General features: G+C 49.5%; 2 protein-coding genes across 6 annotated transcripts; one reads left to right on the forward strand and one right to left on the reverse strand.

Moving 5' to 3' along the window:
• Positions 1–748: 748 nt before the first annotated feature.
• On the forward strand, positions 749–2,691 carry LOC116511907 (coiled-coil domain-containing protein 166-like). Its single transcript, XM_032222189.1, has one exon. The coding sequence runs from the start codon at positions 1,127–1,129 to the stop codon at positions 2,114–2,116; it is 990 nt and encodes a 329-aa protein (XP_032078080.1). The 5' UTR covers positions 749–1,126; the 3' UTR covers positions 2,117–2,691.
• Positions 1,592–17,708, reverse strand: LOC116511906 (acidic repeat-containing protein-like). Of its 5 annotated transcripts, none has more exons than XR_004255783.1 (11): positions 17,017–17,708; positions 16,634–16,671; positions 15,502–15,565; positions 13,148–13,203; positions 11,356–11,709; positions 10,484–10,658; positions 8,841–8,982; positions 8,114–8,252; positions 5,437–5,641; positions 2,908–4,246; positions 1,592–1,669 (listed from the first exon to the last, which is right to left on the reverse strand). XR_004255783.1 is itself a non-coding variant. In XM_032222186.1 (10 exons), the coding sequence occupies exons 1-10, from the start codon at positions 17,031–17,033 to the stop codon at positions 4,012–4,014; spliced, it is 1,425 nt and encodes a 474-aa protein (XP_032078077.1). In that variant the 5' UTR covers positions 17,034–17,708; the 3' UTR covers positions 2,816–4,011. The 5 variants fall into 5 exon arrangements, 3 of the variants coding, with proteins under 3 accessions (XP_032078077.1, XP_032078078.1, XP_032078079.1); XR_004255784.1 differs by lacking the exon at positions 1,592–1,669 and having other exon boundaries at positions 2,824–3,184; positions 3,893–4,246; XM_032222186.1 differs by lacking the exon at positions 1,592–1,669 and having other exon boundaries at positions 2,816–4,246.
• Positions 17,709–18,698: the final 990 nt, after the last annotated feature.

The raw sequence follows: 18,698 nt of genomic DNA on the forward strand, positions 1-18,698 counted from the left end.
GCGCCACCTCGGCTCCTTAGATTAGGTTAGTGAAGAAAATAGTTAAGACACGCTCCATTTAAAATTGTGTTTAGAACTTTATATGTCTCATTTAAGCTAATACCAGTGTGAATAGAGAAAAACGGGATGTGGAGAAACTTCCTAACAGGGAGGACAATTAAGTTAACAAGACGGGGGGGCGCCCTTAAGCCACCAGCCACATGCTGAGTTGCATGCCACTGTTGTGTCCCCACAGTAGTTGACAGACAGGTCTTAACACTCTTCCAAAAAGCCAGACGATTTATGCCAACCTCACCTCAAGGGTGAGATGTTCCATGGGGCAGAAGCTACCAGTTTTAAACTTTTCAGCCGATGGGCTCTACTGCATGCCCTTGGGACGGGTTGATGTAATTGGAATGAGATAGTTCTTCAGGTAGCTATGAAGTGCTTTAAAAGTGATAAACAACCTCTTTAATTGGACCCAAAGCAAACCGGCATCCAACTCCCCAGCAATTGTGTTACAACGGTCCAAAAACTGCCCCTGTCGCGCACACACACACACACACGCGCGAGAGAGATGATCATCATCACAAAATCAAGAGTCACAGAATAATACAACGGTTGAATATATTTATTTTACCAAGAAAGCAACTGCAAGTTTTTAAACAAACCAAGTGCTTATTTATCCACAGATCAGAATAATAGAAATCTTAATTTGCATTTCAGCAGTGAGAAATATAAGGCAGGATGAAACTGACTGCCTCTGAGCACAGATCCAAATTGGGATCACACTGTCCCAAGGGAGGGTGGCTGTAAGGGTTAAAAGAAAAGCGAGTCCCCCCCCGCTGGCCACTTTGCTCGGAGCTCCTTAGCAATGCCACCACAAGGACACAAAGTGTAAGTGTTACGGGCCCCGGGACCAATTTCCCCAGAGCAGCAACTGGTTGCCAAACTGTAGGCAGTGCCACTCAATGCACAACCAATTGTCTGTCCCATTATTTATTTCGCCAGCTCTCCTTTATCCTCCCAGTGCAGCATAATTTCTTCCAAACCTCTCGTAGCATCTCTGATCACACTCTCCCACCTGCTGTCTCCATACAGGCTACACAACTACTGTGTTTCACCCTGTGCCCTTTCATTTGTCAGCATGGCACAACAGAAAACCAAGCTGAGAGGTAGGAAAAGTACAGCCAAGCAGCCAAGCCCCTCTGGAGAACTTATCACCGAGAGAGAGCAGCACCTGAAGAAGGAACATGCCACCCTGACAGAGCATATCAAGACCTATTCAGATCGAGTGGATCACTTTCAAGATGAAAATGAATTCCTGGACAAGGAAGCCCAGGAAATCCAAGAAAACAGCAAAGCTTACCTCACCTACTTGGCCAAACGCACTCTCCTGTGCCACAACGCCATCATTTCCTTACATGACCAGAACGAATCGGATCTGGCCTGTGTCCTGGAGCAGAAGGAGGAGCTGATCTCTCAGTTCAAAGAAAGGAAGAAGGAGGTCAAGAGCCAGTTGATTGAGATGGAGACCAAGTATTCCCTCATGAACAAGGAGGTTGACGAACTGAGGCCCTTCAAGGAGCTTCAGTCGGACCAGCTTGCCCGTATCCGGGAGCTGGAGAAAGACCTGCTAGCCATGAAAATCCACCATTCTGAGCAAATGCATACCGTGAAGAGCCAATTCCTGCAAAAGAAGGCGGAATATGAAACGGAGTCCCAGCAGAAGGTCCAAGCTTTGGCCAAAAGGGCCGAGAAGGAAGCTGTGCGCAGCCTCATCCAACACACCAAGCAGATCAAAGCTGAGAACGGGAGATTGCGCAATGAACTGCTGAACCTCATCAAGAGAGCCCAGGGCCTAAAGGCCATTCTGCGTCAGCTGCAGGAGCAGAAAGGGCAGCTTCTTCAGGAGCTCCAATACAGGGAAGATTTGGGCCATGTACACTGCTGGCTAACTCAGCAGAGCAGAGCCAGGGGCAGGGCCAGCCTGCCTGCCAGGACTCAGGGAGGGGTTCCTCTCCAGCTACCGTCTCTCCCAAGTCTCCAAAGGCCAGCAAAGACTCCGTCAACCACTCAGACGCAGGAGACCAGCGTGGGAGAACCATTAGGCCCTCTGGCACAAAGGCGCCCGTAGCAGGAAGGGCTTTAATGGCAGCAGCAGGAAGACTGGCAGAGCCCCGGCACGGACCCTGGAAGCGGCTTACGCGTGCTGCCTCCTTGATTGAGGGAGAAGACAAGGGGGTAGCCTTTATCTGCCTTGGCAAAGTGGGATAACAAGGGTGTTCTGCTTTTCACCTTTACAGCTAAGGCTAAAATAAAAGTAAGAATTCCAAAAGCCACGGTATGTCATCAGTGGCGGAATTAATTCATATATTTGGGCACCTGCAGAGGGATAAAAAGGGGCAAGAAGATCTAAGTGCAATACAATTTTTGTGTGTGTTGGGGAAGAATAGTTTGTGCAGTTCAGGATGTGGGAGCTTTACAGAAATCCGGTCTCTTAAATGTCATTTAAAATAATGAATTTCCACAGATCTAGGACTGGGTTGATAGCAGTGTTGATTTGTGGTATCGTAATATGGATTTGCCTTCCTTGGGCTCAAATTGAGATAATTTTTTTTAAAATTATAGATCGTCCTTAACTTCTGATTCCTTGTTTTATAACCATTCAAAATTATGGTCACAGAATCGATACTTTATGACTCACAAATACCCCAGACATTAAATGGTCCCAACCCCTCCCCCCTTGTCACATTTTTATTTTTTTGCTGGTTTCCAGCTTTCTTTCTTTTTTGCTGCTTCTGGCCAAAAGCTCCTATTCAACAAGTCTTTTAACAAAACAGGCCAGAAACCTTCTTCTAGTCCCATGGCTGCCTCAATGGACAGCCCTCTTCCCAATCCCAATTACGATCTTAAGCAGAGGGTTACCTTTATCCGAGCACTGACTTTTGAAACACCCTTTTATTAATTAGGAGGGCTGTTAATGACTAATCAGATCTATGGCAGTAGAACTGAGACTCTTTTGATGACGCATCCTAGTCGTCCAGTCCAGTGACTCCCAAAAGAGAGGAGCTGCAGACAGACAAGGCTCGCCTAGAGAACAGATGGCAAAGACGTGCTTCTGTAGGGCCTTGGAAAGCAAGGCTGCATTGCCAGTTTGGTGGAGGGATTCAAGGTGCTGGACTAGAATCCAGATCATATATTCCTGCAATAGACAGAAAACCAGCTGCATTATATTGAGCTGGCCATCATGAGCCCTAGGAAGAACACAATGGCAAGCCATATCTGAGCATTGTGGATAGAAAAGCTGCAGGGAGTTGATTATGTAGCCACCAGCTGTGAAGATTGACTTGTACCAAAATAAATGATCAAAACCTCACATAATTTATCAAGAGTTAATTGTGCTACACTGATTTTATCTCATTTTTTGGTCCAGTGACTTTCTTAATAGATTATTAAATATATATGGGATTCAGCAAATCTTTTCCTAAGTTATACCATTACATGCTGGTCAGCAAGCTTAGTTAAGCTTTGGCTGGAGGGTTTGACCTCTTGAGTAGCTGCCTCAGAGGCAGCAATCGAATGCTTACAAGCAGCTCTTATCGAATGGGAGAAACGCATCCAGTCTGGAGCCCAAGTCCAAATCCTCTAGTTTTTCATACCATTACAGGTCGTGATGGGAAAAATACCTAATTTGCAGATTGTGTGCATTTCTAGAAATAGGCTAGAGCTAATGGAATTTAACATATTGGGGGGGGGGGGGCACCACTATGGAGAAACACAGCAATATTTACACCTGCATCATTGTAATTAGAAATAAAATACAAGCAGAACAATTTATTAGTACTTAATAACATATGCTTGATTCGACGCTCTAGGAGAGAATGAACACATACAAATACATGTAACATACAAATAGCATTTAAAAGGCCGAATTAAGACAATGGTTTTCCATCGGCCTCGGTCTCCTCCTCTGCATCAGAGAACCTCATTCTGCCACCATTGGTCTGGAGCTGCCTGCCAGGCGTTCCATCAAGTACGGGAGGCGAAGTCCGCACTGAGCTTCCTCATTATGGCTCCGTGGCTCAGGCCCTGCTGAGAGTGTTTCACGGAACTGTAGTTTTCCTTCACGTATTTTGCAAATGGAGCGAGTGGGGCTTTGGCCGGGGTGCCATCTTTGAGCTTGGGCTGGCAAAGCTCCAGCTGCCCCTTGCAAAAAGCACAGACAAAGCGCTGTGTGTCCAGGGATTTGGAGTGGCGCCCAATTCTGAAAGGCAAACACAAGGTGTCTTTGAAGACAGAAATCTGCAAAGGAGAGGCGACGGCGGCATGCATTGACAGCTGAAATTATAGAAGCAAAACGTTCAGAAAATAGGTTTATTATCTGACTGATTCCCAGGTGATTGAGCACAAACTATTAACATCTCCAGCATAAACAATAGCCCTCAAAAACTCTATGCATAATTCTATCTTGAAAATACTGTAAGCTGTAAGCAAGAACCAATCACCTATCCTTAATACTATCTTTACAGTCAACCTGTAAAATTCTACTTCAGCCTACAGGTTTTCCTCAGGTTACAAAGCAGTTGGGACCAAACAACTGCATCACTTAGCGATGACAATTCCAGCAGCCCCAGCTGCCAGTATAACCCGAGGACCACCCAGGTCGTTAAGCGACTGTAGTGTGCGAAGAGGCGGGAGCCACAAACAAAGCAGGCCAGTGGGCCAGACCTACAGGTGAGCAGGCAGGTGGCCACAGTGGGCACTGTGGAGGGCTGGAGAGTATGCAGAGCATGGATAGATGGGTATCACAAGCGGTAACCAGGTGGGCGAAAAAGTAGCAGGGGAAACGAGTGAGTATTCAAGCCACCTGGTGGGATTCTCTGGTCTTCAGCCTCAAAACTGCTGCAGACGACAACACTTTGTGGCTCTCTGGTTCTCCCGTGCCAGCAGTTTGCTGACTTCAGGGGAGAAAGCCAGTCTTCGCTTTGAAACCTTCCAATGCCCTCTTTTCCATGCGAGATCGTATCTCAGCTGTGCCGAGTATTAAAAGAAGAAAACATATCCAACGCGGAGCCTCTTGTAGATAAGGCCCATAATCACCTGGATCAATTCACAGGTTGAACTCCTGAGCTGCCTCCCCTTCCAAGGGAAGGACCCCCGGGGCCCAGCGCCTGGGGACACTCCAACCTCAACCCTCTTTAGCTCCTACCACAATTCTAACCATTTCAACAGGCAGCCAAGAAAAGGATCAAGATATCCCAGTTTCAGAAAAGCACAAGGCACACATTCCCCATACATTTAACATTTCAAAATGATACAATTGAAATGGACTCCGTCTAAATAAAGCAGGTGAGTGGAGCTATTGGGAGAATGATTTACCAAATAGCAGACGATGCAGCACCTGTCAGTTAAAAAGAAAAAGTACTGCTAGGCGAAAGGAAATTCTCCACTCACGTGTTTTTGCACTGTAAGCACTCATAAGTAAACTTGTATTTTATCTCATAGTTGTGGCACCGTGAGACCACTGGGAGCTCCGGATGAATCGTAGCAGACTTCTTGGCATATAAATTCCAGAATCGCCCGTGCCCGTCTCGAACACCGTGGATCAACCACGTCGCCGCATGACACAGTTCATGGATGAGGGTGTCTCGAAGTCGATCTAACCGTGGCATGAAATAAGAGGACAATGGAACTTCTCTGTAGGTCTGTATGCCATCATGCGCTTTGCTCTGAGTCCAAGCATAAAACCTTAACTCTGCCAGGCAAGTATGGAAGTCCCAACTAAACTGATCTATCCTTATTCGTGCCTCAGCACGAATCTACTCAACTAACGCTTAGTGATATTTTAACACTGGGTGACGGTCAACAGAATCCAAGAGGTGTCGGACTTAGTTTGTAGCTACATAGCGACTCTAGGCTGATTCCTCTTTTGACTCCGTCCCCAGGTTCCCCCACTCCCTCTCCTACAATCATGTTCCCGTTAATGCTTTATACTGGAGCTGAACATTTAGCCAAGAAATGCCATTAAAAACCACCATCTAAACTATATGGGATACGTGATATCCTTATAAGGTTTAAGGTTTCTCCTGTTTGACTAGAGTTGTGTTTGACTCTAAGGAGGCAGTGTTCATTTCCGTCTCACAGCCAAAGAGCCAGCGTTGTCTGAAGACATTTCCATGGTCATGTGGCCAGCATGGCTGTATGCCAGAGGCACAGAGAACGGTTACCTTCCCACCTAAGTGGTACCTGTTTATCTACTCGCTTTGGCCTGTTTTCCGACTGCTAGGTGGGCAGAAGAACTAGTAATATAGTATCTTTATTCATACAAGCAATACAGGGATGTTGCTAGTTTAAATCCATGAAACGATAAGCGGCCAATTTCCCCCAGTTGGCCTGATTTCTTGCCACTATTTATTAAGAACAAAAATTGATCAAGGTAGGTGAGGCTCCCAGTACTGCAGAAGAGCTAAAGGTTGCTTCAATTTAGAAGGACAACTACTACTTGGATGCTGCTGAACAACCCTCAGGAAGTCCAATTCGCATAAATATTGGAGTGGGCAGGGGGGAAAAGGGGAACAGGTAATGTAAAAAAGCCAAATGGCTTGGACAATTGTCCAAGTTGTATTAAAAGAAGAAATCTGCAACTCTTCCTCCCTGCCTCCCCCTACCATTCCTGGACCATAAGAAATCAGAGGAATGGTTTTCAATTTCACGCCAAAAACACGGCTGAAACTTCAGAGGGGAAGTCTCTTTCTAAGACCAGCCTGATGCTACAATCGGTCTGGTGCTGGAGACAGCTATTATCCCACATTATCCATAGGATTTCTAGGCGAAAAACAGTAAACTGAAGTACAGCTGATGACTGGCAGAACGAAGAGCTGGCAAGCAGACCGGCTCCTGCGATCCCTCTCGGAACATGAAGAGGACTTGTGATCACCCGCAAGTGCTCTGGGCAGTCGCTCCTCACAAGGAAACCGCAAGATCGGTGTCTCCAGGGGTGAGAGTGTAAGAGCTCTGGGGGAATGCCATCTCTGCTCAAACAGTGGTCAGTGCTTTTTATAGACATAGGGATCACGTACTACCTTTTCTAATAGGTTTTGGAAATTTCTTTTTAATTGCTTGTTATTAGGAATCTTTGCAACAAGGTTTTAGTGTACCAGGTGAGTTACCTTTAATTCTTAATAAAAGAAGTTTTAAATACAAATTTAAGGACTTTTTAAAACATTTTTCTGAATAAATAGCAAAAGCACGATTATAATATTGACTTTGAAAAATTATACTAGGGGTCCAGATAGATTTGAAATAAGATTTAGAATTTAATTATAAGGATTCTTTCCACAAGAAAATGCTGTTGTTTTGGATTCTTTTTTTTAAAAAAATGATAGGATGAGACTTTGAAGAATGCCCATTAAAAGGAACCAGGGAGATCTAAAGATTACAATTAAAAGAGAACACTTAAATTTGACTTACTAATACAGAATGGAACAAAATATTTTAACATGGGACATACTGAAGAATATATGTGAACAATGGATCCAGAGGTTAATTTTAGGAACTAAAATTATGGGAGATGAACAAGATTTACCAAACAAGACTGAGACTGACCTAAAAGTTGATTTAAAAATGAAAGGCCACAATAATGATATGGAAAAAGTTGTTATGCTGGACATACAAATGAAACCGACTGATGTCTTAATAATAAAAAAAGGATGTACAAATAAGAAACCAAGACTGACTTGGATAATTTTCTTACACTGGATTTACAAAAGAGAATATTTCCCTTTTCTTTGTCCATTACCACTGAGTATCCTGTTGAAATCTCTCATATCTGATCATAGCAAGTGGTATTCCCCTCCTCACCTCCAACTCAGAGGGCTAAAGGAGAGTTTGAGAGGTCCTTGGTGCTCTCTGAGCTTGGCTGTTTTCTTGCAGACGTTTCATGACTCAAACTAGGGAACAGCATCAGGGCAGTTTGGGGAATGAAGAAAACTGCAAGAAAACAACCAAGCTCAGAAAGCACCAAGGACTCCCCCCCCCCCCATTTCAACCTTCTCTGTAGAAGGAAATCTGCCTTTGCGTCAATGCAATCTGGGACCACACCTGTCCTAGTCAGAGAAGCACGAGGGCCCACCTGCAGAATCACAGACTTTTTCTGACAGCATTATCCTGGCATAACGCTGCGTCTCTGGTTCCTTCAGCTGGCCTGTTACACAGCACCCTGCTGTCTTCTGCATCTTCTTATTCCAGGTAATCTCCATTCTCTCAGGCAGCTAAGAGAAATAACAGGCAAGAAGAGAGACTTCCAAAGCTATAACTGTTGGGCTGAGCTCTTAGCAGATGCTCCTTTTGCTGCAGGTTTCACATTCCTTGTTGCAGAAACCTGGGTGGGAGGCAAGCGGCAGACATCGGCACGGGGCCAAGGCCGAGATGTGACTCCAAATGCCGGGTCAAGGTGGGATTCTCCACTGCCGCTTGGCATAGAAGCACTCCCCTCGAGCCACCCACTTGGATCCAGCAAGCCGTTCTGCCCACACTACTGCCAAATGGCCAGCTTGGATGAGAGAGGCCAATTTTCCCCACCTGTCTCCCCTGGAGGAGAAAGAGGGGAAAAATTTTCTCCAAGTCTGGCTGGTCTTGGGCAGTGGGCAGGTAGCATGTGGCAGGCATTTCTTCATCTGTCTCCTGCCACAGCCCGGCACTAGAACAAGCGCTGCTTCCGCTTCAAATGTTTGGCTGAGGAGAGCGGGCTTCGGAGAGGAAACCACGATGAAAGGGAAACAAAGCTTTTGGGAAGCTGAGCCAGGCAACGTGGATCCCCAGCTAACAGTACCTGCATCCATAATCCCCAAATTCCCTACCTTTCCCTCAAAGATAGAACGGTTGTAAAAAGAATACAGCCTTTGAGCCAGCCCTTCCTTCTCGCTCCGGAAATGTTTTGCTAGTTGGGATTCTGGGTCTGACAACTCCTGCAGGAAGCAGCCCTGGACGTGGCAGGGTCCCCTGGGAAGAGAAAAGCCGAGAGACAGCTGGAAGAGCAGCCCACCCTCCTCTCCTCCTTGGGGAGGCAGGACACGGCCACCCTTGCCTTCAAGGCCTGCCTCGGATAACACAGCTTTGAGCTTTCCACCCCAATCAACGTTTAATCCTGAGAAGCAGGTTGAAAACATGAATAATGTCTCCTGAAGAACTGGGCAGGACTGGGCAACTTTCAACTTCCCATCCATGATTGCCTGAGCAGAGAAGCCCCAGATCTCCTGAAATGAACATTAGCCTGTTTCTAACCACAGAACGCGCAGGGACATGTTCTATTTCCTTCATCCCGGTCGTTCTCCCCATATTCCAAATATTATATATTACAACAGAAACACCAGGCCAAAACTGGGATATTAAAGGCACTTGTACACAACGTATTATTATTCCTTTGCTTGTGTGTGCTGTGGGGAAAATCGGTTTTCAGATAACTAGGTTTAAGACAAAGAGAACCTGGCTTTGCAATGTCTAACTCACCGTGGCCAGTTTTAAGGTTTTATTAGAACAGTCCCACCACAACTCCTGAATCTCAAGAGGCAAACAGTCCTTTTGACTAAGATGCAAATGTTTTCTTTAACTGAAACCAGAGTTATCTCTGTGGATAGCAGATGGACAGGAAGTAGCCCGAGATCTATAACGTCATTAGGAATATGTATGCGTGCATCATTTCCCCCTCCCTTCTGAAATAAATAAATAAGTATGAGCTCACCTCTTTCTCTGCAGAGGTGGCCCCCCCACTACTCTGGAGGTTGCAAGGCTCTGGATGGATGCAACGGGGCTTGGAGTCAACCCAGCAAGACGGAGTGGCTCTGGGTACTTGGGGCTTTTGGTGACAAGGTTCTTCCACTAGTCCTGAATTGGGTGGCACTGCCCCAGGCAGACCTAGTGAGAAATCTGGGGGTCCTCGGTTAGGGTACCCTTTAGTGGTCAAAATGAAATATTGGAAGAACCAAGCATCCTAGAAGATCAGAAGCCAGACGGCGGCTTTCCCACCGTGATTCGCCTGTCTCTTTAGAAATGACGCCGGCCTCCCCAGGGAAGGATTCCCTGACGATGGTGAAGGCTGAGGAGGGTCTTTGGGGAGAAACTGGGCACCATCTTGAGCTCTATTTGCAATTCAGAAAGTAGTATTGCACTGTATTTTTTGCAGCTTATTTGGATCTGTGGAAAACCCAGCGGTTCTATTTTGGCCAGCATGAATCAATTACAATCCATTACTATTCAGCAGCATATAAGTTTGATAAACAAACGGAGAAAGAAATATACCTAGAAGGATCCAGGTCCAAACAGTGCTAAATTATAAAAACACCCATCAGCAGATGTCAGCCCCTTAAAAAGTTTTCAGCGGTCTCAAAGCCACTTTGCAAGTTTTCTTCACTCTCTGTGAAAATGTTTCCCCCAACGGATGTGTGAAAAATTGGCCAGCCATTTGGAGCCTGAAAGTAATAGTACAGAAGCGGCAGAGACTCACCTCTTTGGCGTCTGAGTAACTGACTGAGTGATATCCACGAGGGCCGTGCTCTTGGAAGTCCCAGGGGAACGCGGTGCGCGAGCAGGAGCAGGGATCCCGGCTGCTGAGGGAAGGCTGCCCTCTCTCTTGGCAGCCGCGGCTAGGCTTTCAAGGAAAGACCCCAGGCCTCTCTCCTCTGCAAGTGGCAAAGAGGACGCTCAGCACGGAGCTGCCAATCAACCTGACCGGGCCTGGCCCAGCAGATGGGAATGGCGGCAAGGCAAAGGACTGCCCGCGTTGGCTTCCTGATTAGGTCACCCCGGGCAGCTCTTCCATTCCCAAGGCCCAAGCTCCTCGACCAAGGGCGGAGGACACAGCAGGACAAAGAGACCAGCTGTAACAGCCTGCACAAACCCACAGGCACTGTAACGAAGATGGGCCTTTATCATCCTTTGCGGAATGGCCCAAGTGGCTGAAACAACGGGGAGGACTCGAAAAGGGCTGGATTTACATTTCCCTCCCTCCTTCCCTCAACTCGAAATTCTACAGAGAGAGCTTTCCTTTGGCCTATTACTGGAGGCAGGAAGACCCAACGCCACACAACAATATTCCCACCACCGAGAGCTTTATTCCAAGGTACGGGTTACGGCCCCCCACCCACCCACCCCCGTGCTCATCCTCCCTCCCAGCTCAAACGTGGGTTTCCTTGGGGTCCGTGCTCCCATAGGGGTCCAGGAAGAGGAACGGCTGCCACAATAGCACACACCCGACAGGCTTATTGCTTCCGATCCTGAACAACCTACACCTGCCACAACTCCTCTAAAAGCCCTCCTGTATGCACGGCCCAGCCAAGCCCTACACCGGAGTCAGCCCGGGAAAGGGCCGCCTCTTACCACGGGGGCTTTGCGGGCTCCCGGCCCTCTTGGCTTCGGGGAAGAACATCCTTTGCTTCATGCGAACCACAAGGCTCTCCATCTCCTCATCGGAGCTCTCCAGCTCCCTTGAGCTCCGCCGCTGGCTCTGGGGGAGGAAAGCGTCTGGCCTCCGCCAGGAAGCGGCAGAGCCCCTCCGGGGAGAGGTAAGGAACAGGCGATGGGAGGGATTCCCCGGGAGGCCTCCGACAAAGACGGGATTGTCCTCACGGTCGGGGTCACTGAACGGGAGTGGAGAGAAAACAGACCCAGCAGAGCAGGCAGGCGCCCTTCCAGCACCATTGGAGGCTTTTGCTGCATGGAGAGGTCGTGATTCTGCAACAGAACAGATCAACAGAATTGGAAGGGACCTCAGAGGTCTTCTAGTCCAACCCGCTGCTCTGGCAGGAAATTTCTCCTTAGTTTTAGATTGCTTCTCTCCTTGATTAGTTTCCCTCCAATGCAATTAAACATTCTCAACATTTTATTTATTTATTAAACTTTCATGCCACCCACATCCTCAAAATCCTGTCTTCTAAGCCTGTCTTCAAATGGAGCATTTTCATAAGTAGAACAGAATTCCTCTTGACAGAAATTGCTGGGCGCTCACTTCCTTCCCAGTCTACCCTACAATGCTGCATTTCCTGGTGGCGCCTCGTCCACACATAATCCCTGACAGTTTTATGACATCAGTCAAAGTTAGCTTGGCATCATGAACTAGTTGGGCATAAATTTTACATAAAATTAGTTAGCCCATGATCATGGGGTCTCATTTATTTCAAATTCATGGCAGCAACCAACAACAAAGGAGACTCTTAAGATCAGGCCAAATGTCAGCCTGCATCTTTACTTTCTTTCACGCCAGCTGCCATGGAAATGGGGTACCACCACCCCCGAAAGCGATGGGTATTTGGGAGGGGTTGCGTGCAGGAGGTGAAAGTGGAATTTCTGAGAAGCGATGAGGAGGCCTGGATTCAGGCCAGCTCGGGTTGTTTAACATCTTCAAGGCCAACCATCCTGGAGGAGCGATGCACCTGGACCAGAGACATTCCCAAAACATCTTCCTGGCCAATTTGTCTCTTCAGGCACATTTTGCTTCAGACCTTGCCTGACTTTTGCTGCAATCAGTTCTTTCCTAGTCAAAGTACCTTTTCTCTGAATCTATGGAGTCAAAGGTTTCCTTTCCTCGGGATTGATCAGAGGCAGTCCTGACACCAACAATCAAGAGGTAAACTATACCCCAATCAAGGAACTGCCAGACAAGCTGACAGTAAATAGTCCAGCCCAAGAATCTCTAAGACCACCCACATCCCCACTGATAGGACAATCCATTAGAATGTAAACTGAGGGCAAACCCCACTCCCTACTAACACTGATGATGCTACCTAGCTTGGGTAACAAAATATTTGCAAGAAAATAGAGAGCATCAAATGAGAGTCTGCCGGCACCTTTTCTGCAGATGCAGCCTGCTGACCCTTCCACTAGGTAAGGGAGAGGGAGGGCATGGCACGAGGGTGTTTAGCCTTATTCCCAGGGAATTTAACTGAAAGACTCTGGCCCTTTAGCGTGGCTGCAAGAGTGCCGTCCAACAGCAATCATAACTTTACAATCTCCTTCAGTCGGCATTTCCAACTGCTGTGCAAAAGGGGCTGCCTTGTACCAAATCGGATGCTGAACCAGCACTCTCCCTCTTTAAGAATTTGGGAAAGAAAAAAGCAGATAAACTTTGCCAAGCCCTGCTCCCAAAAGGTTGGGGGGAGGTTGACTCACTTGCCTTTTGCTGCAGGTCCATGCTTATCTTCAGGAGAGCTAAAAAAATTCTCCTTTGAACTTTGCAGATGCAGAAATGGGAAAAAAATAGAGTTAAGAATTAGACTCTGGAAGCAAATAAGGATTTGTAAAACTAACCCCTTCCCACTCCTTCCACCCGAGGAGGTTAGCAGGCCCTGCAGCCCAAGACTTGTGAAAGGCCCACCTTTACATCCCTGAACCCTAAACCCAGGCAGGCACTTCTTGGACCTCAAAGAGGCCCTCCCAAAGGCCCCCCCCAAACCAAATGTCAGGCGCAAAAGGGCAGATCCATGTGTAACTGATTTACAGGAATCTTCTCAACTGATGGCCGGCACTTCGTTAGTTAGATAAGAGCCAAGGTGGCGCAGTGGTTAAATGCAGCACTGCAGGCTACTGCTAGATCAGCAGTTCAGCAGTTCAGCGGTTCAAATCTCACCGGCTCAGGGTTGACTCAGCCTTCCATCCTTCCGAGGTGGGTAAAATGAGGACCCAGATTGTTGGGGGCAATATGCTGACTCTCTGTAAACCGCTTAGAGAGGGCTGAAAGCCCTATGAAGCGGTATATAAGTCTACTGCTATTGCTATATAAGGGTCCGTCAGGAGGGCGGGCGTGTGTGTGTGTGTGGGGAGTTTGGACTTTGCTTGTGGCTCTCTAGTGATGCTAGGATAACCCCAATGGTCCTTTTCCGTCAAGAGGCAAATGGACTTTCTGGTTTTTCTCTGAAGACTTTGAAGTTTTGCTTCTCACCCAAGAGGTTTCTTCATTTCTGACTGGATGGTGGGGAATGAAAGGATTTATATTCCTTGCAGATAGCTGGTCATTTGCATTCTTTTAAAGAGTCGTTGAGGTCACTTCTAGGTTTATTTGTATCCTCAGGGTCACCTGAGTGGTGCAAATAGGTCAGTTCTGGTATTCAATTTTTTTTTACTACCGGTTCCGTGGGCTTATTTTGTGGGTGTGGCTTGATCGCCATGTGACATGGGCGGGCTTCGTGGTCATGTGACTAGGGAGGCGTAGCTCCAAAATCTTTTCCAAAGAGACTTGGGGATCAGCATGTAGGGTAGATGTGACATGTGCTGTAACTACCCCTTCAAAATCAACGCGCCAAGAGTGCGCCATTGCTCGCTTACCCGGCTGCCATGTCCACAGTGTAAATAACTAAATACGCCATTACTAAGGCACCGGGACCTTTCTGCCACCGGCCTGTTGAGGCTGTGGGCTCCTGCTCCCAGAACTGCTCTCTGGCCAGCGGCTGCTACCAATGCAGCTCCCGGAGGTTGCCATGCGCCTCTCCAACTGCTTGACTGTGCCGGGAGAGTGTGAGGCCAGGCACGGAGTGAGATAGCCGTCCAGGAGGACCTTGCCTTCCGTGGTGTCAGACTGCTCTCCCAGCGAGGTAGAAGAGAGAGAGAAGCTGCCTGGCTGTGAAGGGACAGGGAAGCAGTTGACTTCAGGGCAAATGGGAACGGCTTCCAGCCAGAGAGAGGCTCCGGGAACAGGAGCCCGCAGCCTCGCCAGGCCCTGGTGCCTTAGCGATGGCCTATCTAGTCAACGTGGTCATGATAGCCAAATAAGCGAATGCCAGCACACTCTTGGCGGTGGGTGAGCTCCAAGCGGCGGTGGGGATGAGCTCTCAGCACTTTTCCCAACAGATGCAAGCAGTTTATAGCAGACGAGCGGCAGGAAAATCTCAGGGGAGCCTCACTGACCTTTTGCCCGCTGCCTCGAGCTCACCACCACCACCCCGCCCCACCACTTGGAACTCCAGATGGCGAGCGGGGCGGTGGAGGCAAGCTTTCAGCACTTTTTCCCAACAGACCCGGGCGGTTTATAGCAGATGAGCAGCAGGAAAAACCTGGGGGATCCTCACTCACCCTTTGCCCGCTCCCTGGACCTCCAAGCGTGGGGAGGGGGGGGCGGCAGCGGCAAGCTCCAAGTGGCAGGGGGGAGGGCGGCAGCAGCAGCAGCAGTGGGTGAAAGGTGAGCTTTCCCTCCAAGCTGGGGGGTCCCCTGCAACACCAGCGGCTTCAGTAGACACTAGCCTGGCCGGGGGGGGGGGGGGGGGGTCAGCCCGACAAGCTTCAAGCCATGCGAAGGCTTGGGAAGGGCTTCGGTGTACATACTGTACATTGGTCAAATTATTTATTTAATTTACAGGATTTACAGGATTATTAAGGTAACTGCAAAAACTATGGAGAAATGAACACGGCTCTTTTAAAATTTTGTTTATTAAACATAAATCACACACCCTTTGCCCAATCAGACCTTAAAATGTTTAAAACTGAATACGTTTCAGAAAGTCCAAATCAACGTAAAGTACTAAATTTCGGACATACCTGCTCTTTCTTGTCCTTGGTGTGCAACATGAAGCAGATCTGGGGATTCTCACCCTAGAGAAAACTAAATCAAGCCACAGAAGGAAGCAAAACGATCAAAGTCTCCAAAAGACAACTTAAAAGCAAATTAAATTAAGAATTCGCTTCTCTTTCAGGCTCTTTCGGGCCTAATGGGAAGGCCACGAGGCTTAGCAAATATCTCACTTAGCAACAGTAATTTCGGGCTCAATTGTGGTCGTAAGTCAAGGACTACCTTAGCAATTGACTCATATGCAAGGTGGGAAGGCAAGAGGGGAACGTAAGTAAATGCCGCATCTGCTTCAAGGTCACCTGGCATATCAAGCTGCATACCGTCCTGTACTTGGGACTGACCATTTTGAAAACACCCTGCCTGAACCCGACTGGCTACACGGAGAGGGCAATGGGGGGTAACCGAGGGAGGGAAAAGTTGAATTTAGAGACAGAGTGGCCAATGCCCGGAATGCTCCGCCTGACTCTGTGGCTTCTTCCCCAAACCCCCACAAAGTTAACCTTAGACTGTCTACTGTCGACCTCCTCACCCCCATCCCTAAGAGGTCTGTGAGGGGCCTGCATAAGCGCACCAAAGTGCCTACCGTCCCTGTCCCAATGTCCCCATTTGTTCATTTACTGTGTTCATAATCATGTTTATATTGTCATCTTATACATGCTTGACAAATAATAATAAATAAAAATAAATAAATTTTAGCGTGTGATTTTCAGTTCTGGCTTTGAAGTGCTGCAATATGCTTCACTATATCTTTCTCAACAAAAAGAGCCCAGGGTCAGTTTCCATTTAGAGGCTTAACTTGCAGGTCTGACGTTTTGCGACCTTCTGAAAAGCAAAGGTCAGCGAGGAAGCCTCGTGTTCCTAACTTAACAACGGCAGTGATTCACTCAACAACTGTGACAAGGAAGGTCGTAAAATGGAGCAAAATTCACTTAACGAATGTTCCCTTTAGCAACAGAAGCTTTGGGCTCAACTGTGGTCGTAAGCCGAGGACTGCCTGTAGTAGAAAGCAAGCAGAGAGGCAAGCAGAACTGAAAGTCATACTGCCCCCCCCCCCCACAAGGTGCTTCCTGGACTTCTGCAGGTTAACTTTTACATACTTACGGTTCTCAAATTCCTCGTCGCTGCCTGAAGACGATGAGCTGTAAAACAGATGTGAGAGGAGGACGATTGGGGGCTAAACGGCCGAGAACCAAACTCTCCGGCTGTAGGGGAAAAAGGCGCTTCCAGGGGCACAGAGGCCCTTGGAAAGGCAGGCAACGCTCCCCAATCAAAAGCCCTGAAGGAAACCAAAGGTCCAGGACTTGGACTGGACACCCCCCCCCCCACTGTCGAAGCTCTCCGCCCTCCACACCCAACACCCTCCTCGGGGCGACGGGGAGCAGCTCAGCCCGCCCGCCCCGCTTGGCGTTCCCAGAGGTCGCCCTCGAAACCGGGCATCAACCCCCTCACGAAGAGTCCCCCGCCAGAGCCGGAACTGCGCTCACCCTCCGCGCCGGGCCATCGCGCCAAGGCCGGGACCTCCGGCGGGCCGGGAAACAGAGGGCCGCTCCTCGAATTTCCCGCCTCGGCGCGCGATGATGACGCGCCCGCGGCTCCGACCATAGAGAGGGAGGCCGCCCCCCACAGGCGGTGGGCGGAGACCGGAAGGGGCGGGGCCTCTCCCGGCGCGGTGATGGCGGCTGCCGCCTTCGGGTCACCCACGACCGGACTCCGCGGCTTGCGCGCGGAGAACCGGAGAAGGAGGAGCCTTTCGGGAGAGCCAACCGGCGACAGGCTCGCAAGACCACCAGGAGGCCTGCGTGGCTGAGGCGCAGCTGCGGCGAGAAGGCCGAGGGCGAAATCAGAGAGACGGTTTCGCTTCCTCCAGAAAGCGCCGGTCCTGGTGGAGGCGCGCCCCGGAAGGAGCCCCAGAGGGGGGGGGGTGCTCCTTCCACCGGATCGGGCAGCCCGAGGCTCCTGGGTACGTGGGGCAGCCGAGCCCCTCTCGGAAGAGAACCCCGAGGGCTTCCGCAGGCCCCGAAGAAGGCGCGCCTGGCGCTCCCCCCGCCCCGCAGCCTCTCCCTTAGGGCCGCCCTGGGAGGCTGGAGAGGGAGCCTCGGCGGCCACTCCACCCACCCGCCCGGTCGCCCTCCAGTCCCCGGGAGGCTCCTGGCGCTGGGCGGGGGCTGGCCCAGGGGAGGCTGCAAGAGAATGCCGGCTCCTCCCTGCCAGCCGCTCCTCCTTGTGCCGGCCACACGTCCAGGCGCTCGGCTTTGGCACCCATGGCTTTTGGGGCTCCAGGCGTTCCCGACAAGGGCAGCTGGCGATCCTCCTGGCGGCAGTACAGCTTCCCGTTGGAAGGACCGGGGAGGGCAACTGGTGGGCATCAAAGGAAAGGACGGCAGGCAGAAGGGCAGACGATAGCTGTCAATCAAGGGCAGCGAAGTCTGCGACCAGGAGAGAGGGGGGCGATCCTCCTTCATTAGGGCAGAGTTCTCTTCCAGACGAATGCAGAATGTTTGGGGGGGGGGGCGTCTTTGAGTTTGAGTTTTTGAGTTTGAGTTTTATTGGGATTTATATGCCGCCCTTTTCCCTGAGGGGACTCAGGGCGGCTTACAACCACAAGGGAGGGGGGTGCAGTGTCAAAAACAGAACAGTATGTGAACAAAGAAAAAATAGTAAAAACACAACTTTCGTTCAGCAATCAAACACTCGGGCGGGTAAATTGGGAACCTATCCCCAGGCCTGCTGGGAGAGCCAGATCTTGAGGGCTGCGCGGAAGGTCTGGATAGTGGTGAGGGTACGGATCTCAACGGGGAGGTCGTTCCACAGGGTCGGAGCTGCAACAGAAAAGGCTCTCCTCCGTGTGGTTGCCAGTCGGCATTGACTGGCAGATGGAATTCGGAGGAGGCCCAGTCTGTGCGATCTAATTGGTCGATTTAGGGAGGTAATCGGCAGAAGGCGGTCTCTCAAGTACCTCTAATGTCTTTGGGACATTAGAGGAGCTGCATAGCTGGGTGGGGGAGGAGAAGGCAGCTGGGGTTGGAAAGGTAGTGGGAGGGGGGGGGAGATCCCCCTCGGCAAGAGGGCTCCTGGTCATGGGACTTTGAGAGAAGCCTCCAGGTGAGTCAGCTTAGGTGGGACGCTCCTCCTGAGCCCCCTGCTAGGCAAGCTTGCCAGGAACATC

This window comes from Thamnophis elegans, chromosome 7, assembly GCF_009769535.1.
Source record: "Thamnophis elegans isolate rThaEle1 chromosome 7, rThaEle1.pri, whole genome shotgun sequence".
Lineage (NCBI taxonomy): Eukaryota > Metazoa > Chordata > Lepidosauria > Squamata > Colubridae > Thamnophis > Thamnophis elegans.

Excerpts from the sequence above, each read along its gene's own strand:
- LOC116511907 (XM_032222189.1), top strand. The coding sequence starts at position 1,127 with ATGGCACAACAGAAAACCAAGCTGAGAGGTAGGAAAAGTACAGCCAAG.
- LOC116511906 (XM_032222186.1), bottom strand. Across the intron at positions 15,566-16,633 it reads CGACGAGGAATTTGAGAACC|TTTTCTCTAGGGTGAGAATC; the intron begins GTAAGTATGTAA and ends GGCTTGATTTAG. Across the intron at positions 8,983-10,483 it reads GTTACTCAGACGCCAAAGAG|GGGACCCTGCCACGTCCAGG; the intron begins GTGAGTCTCTGC and ends TTCTCTTCCCAG.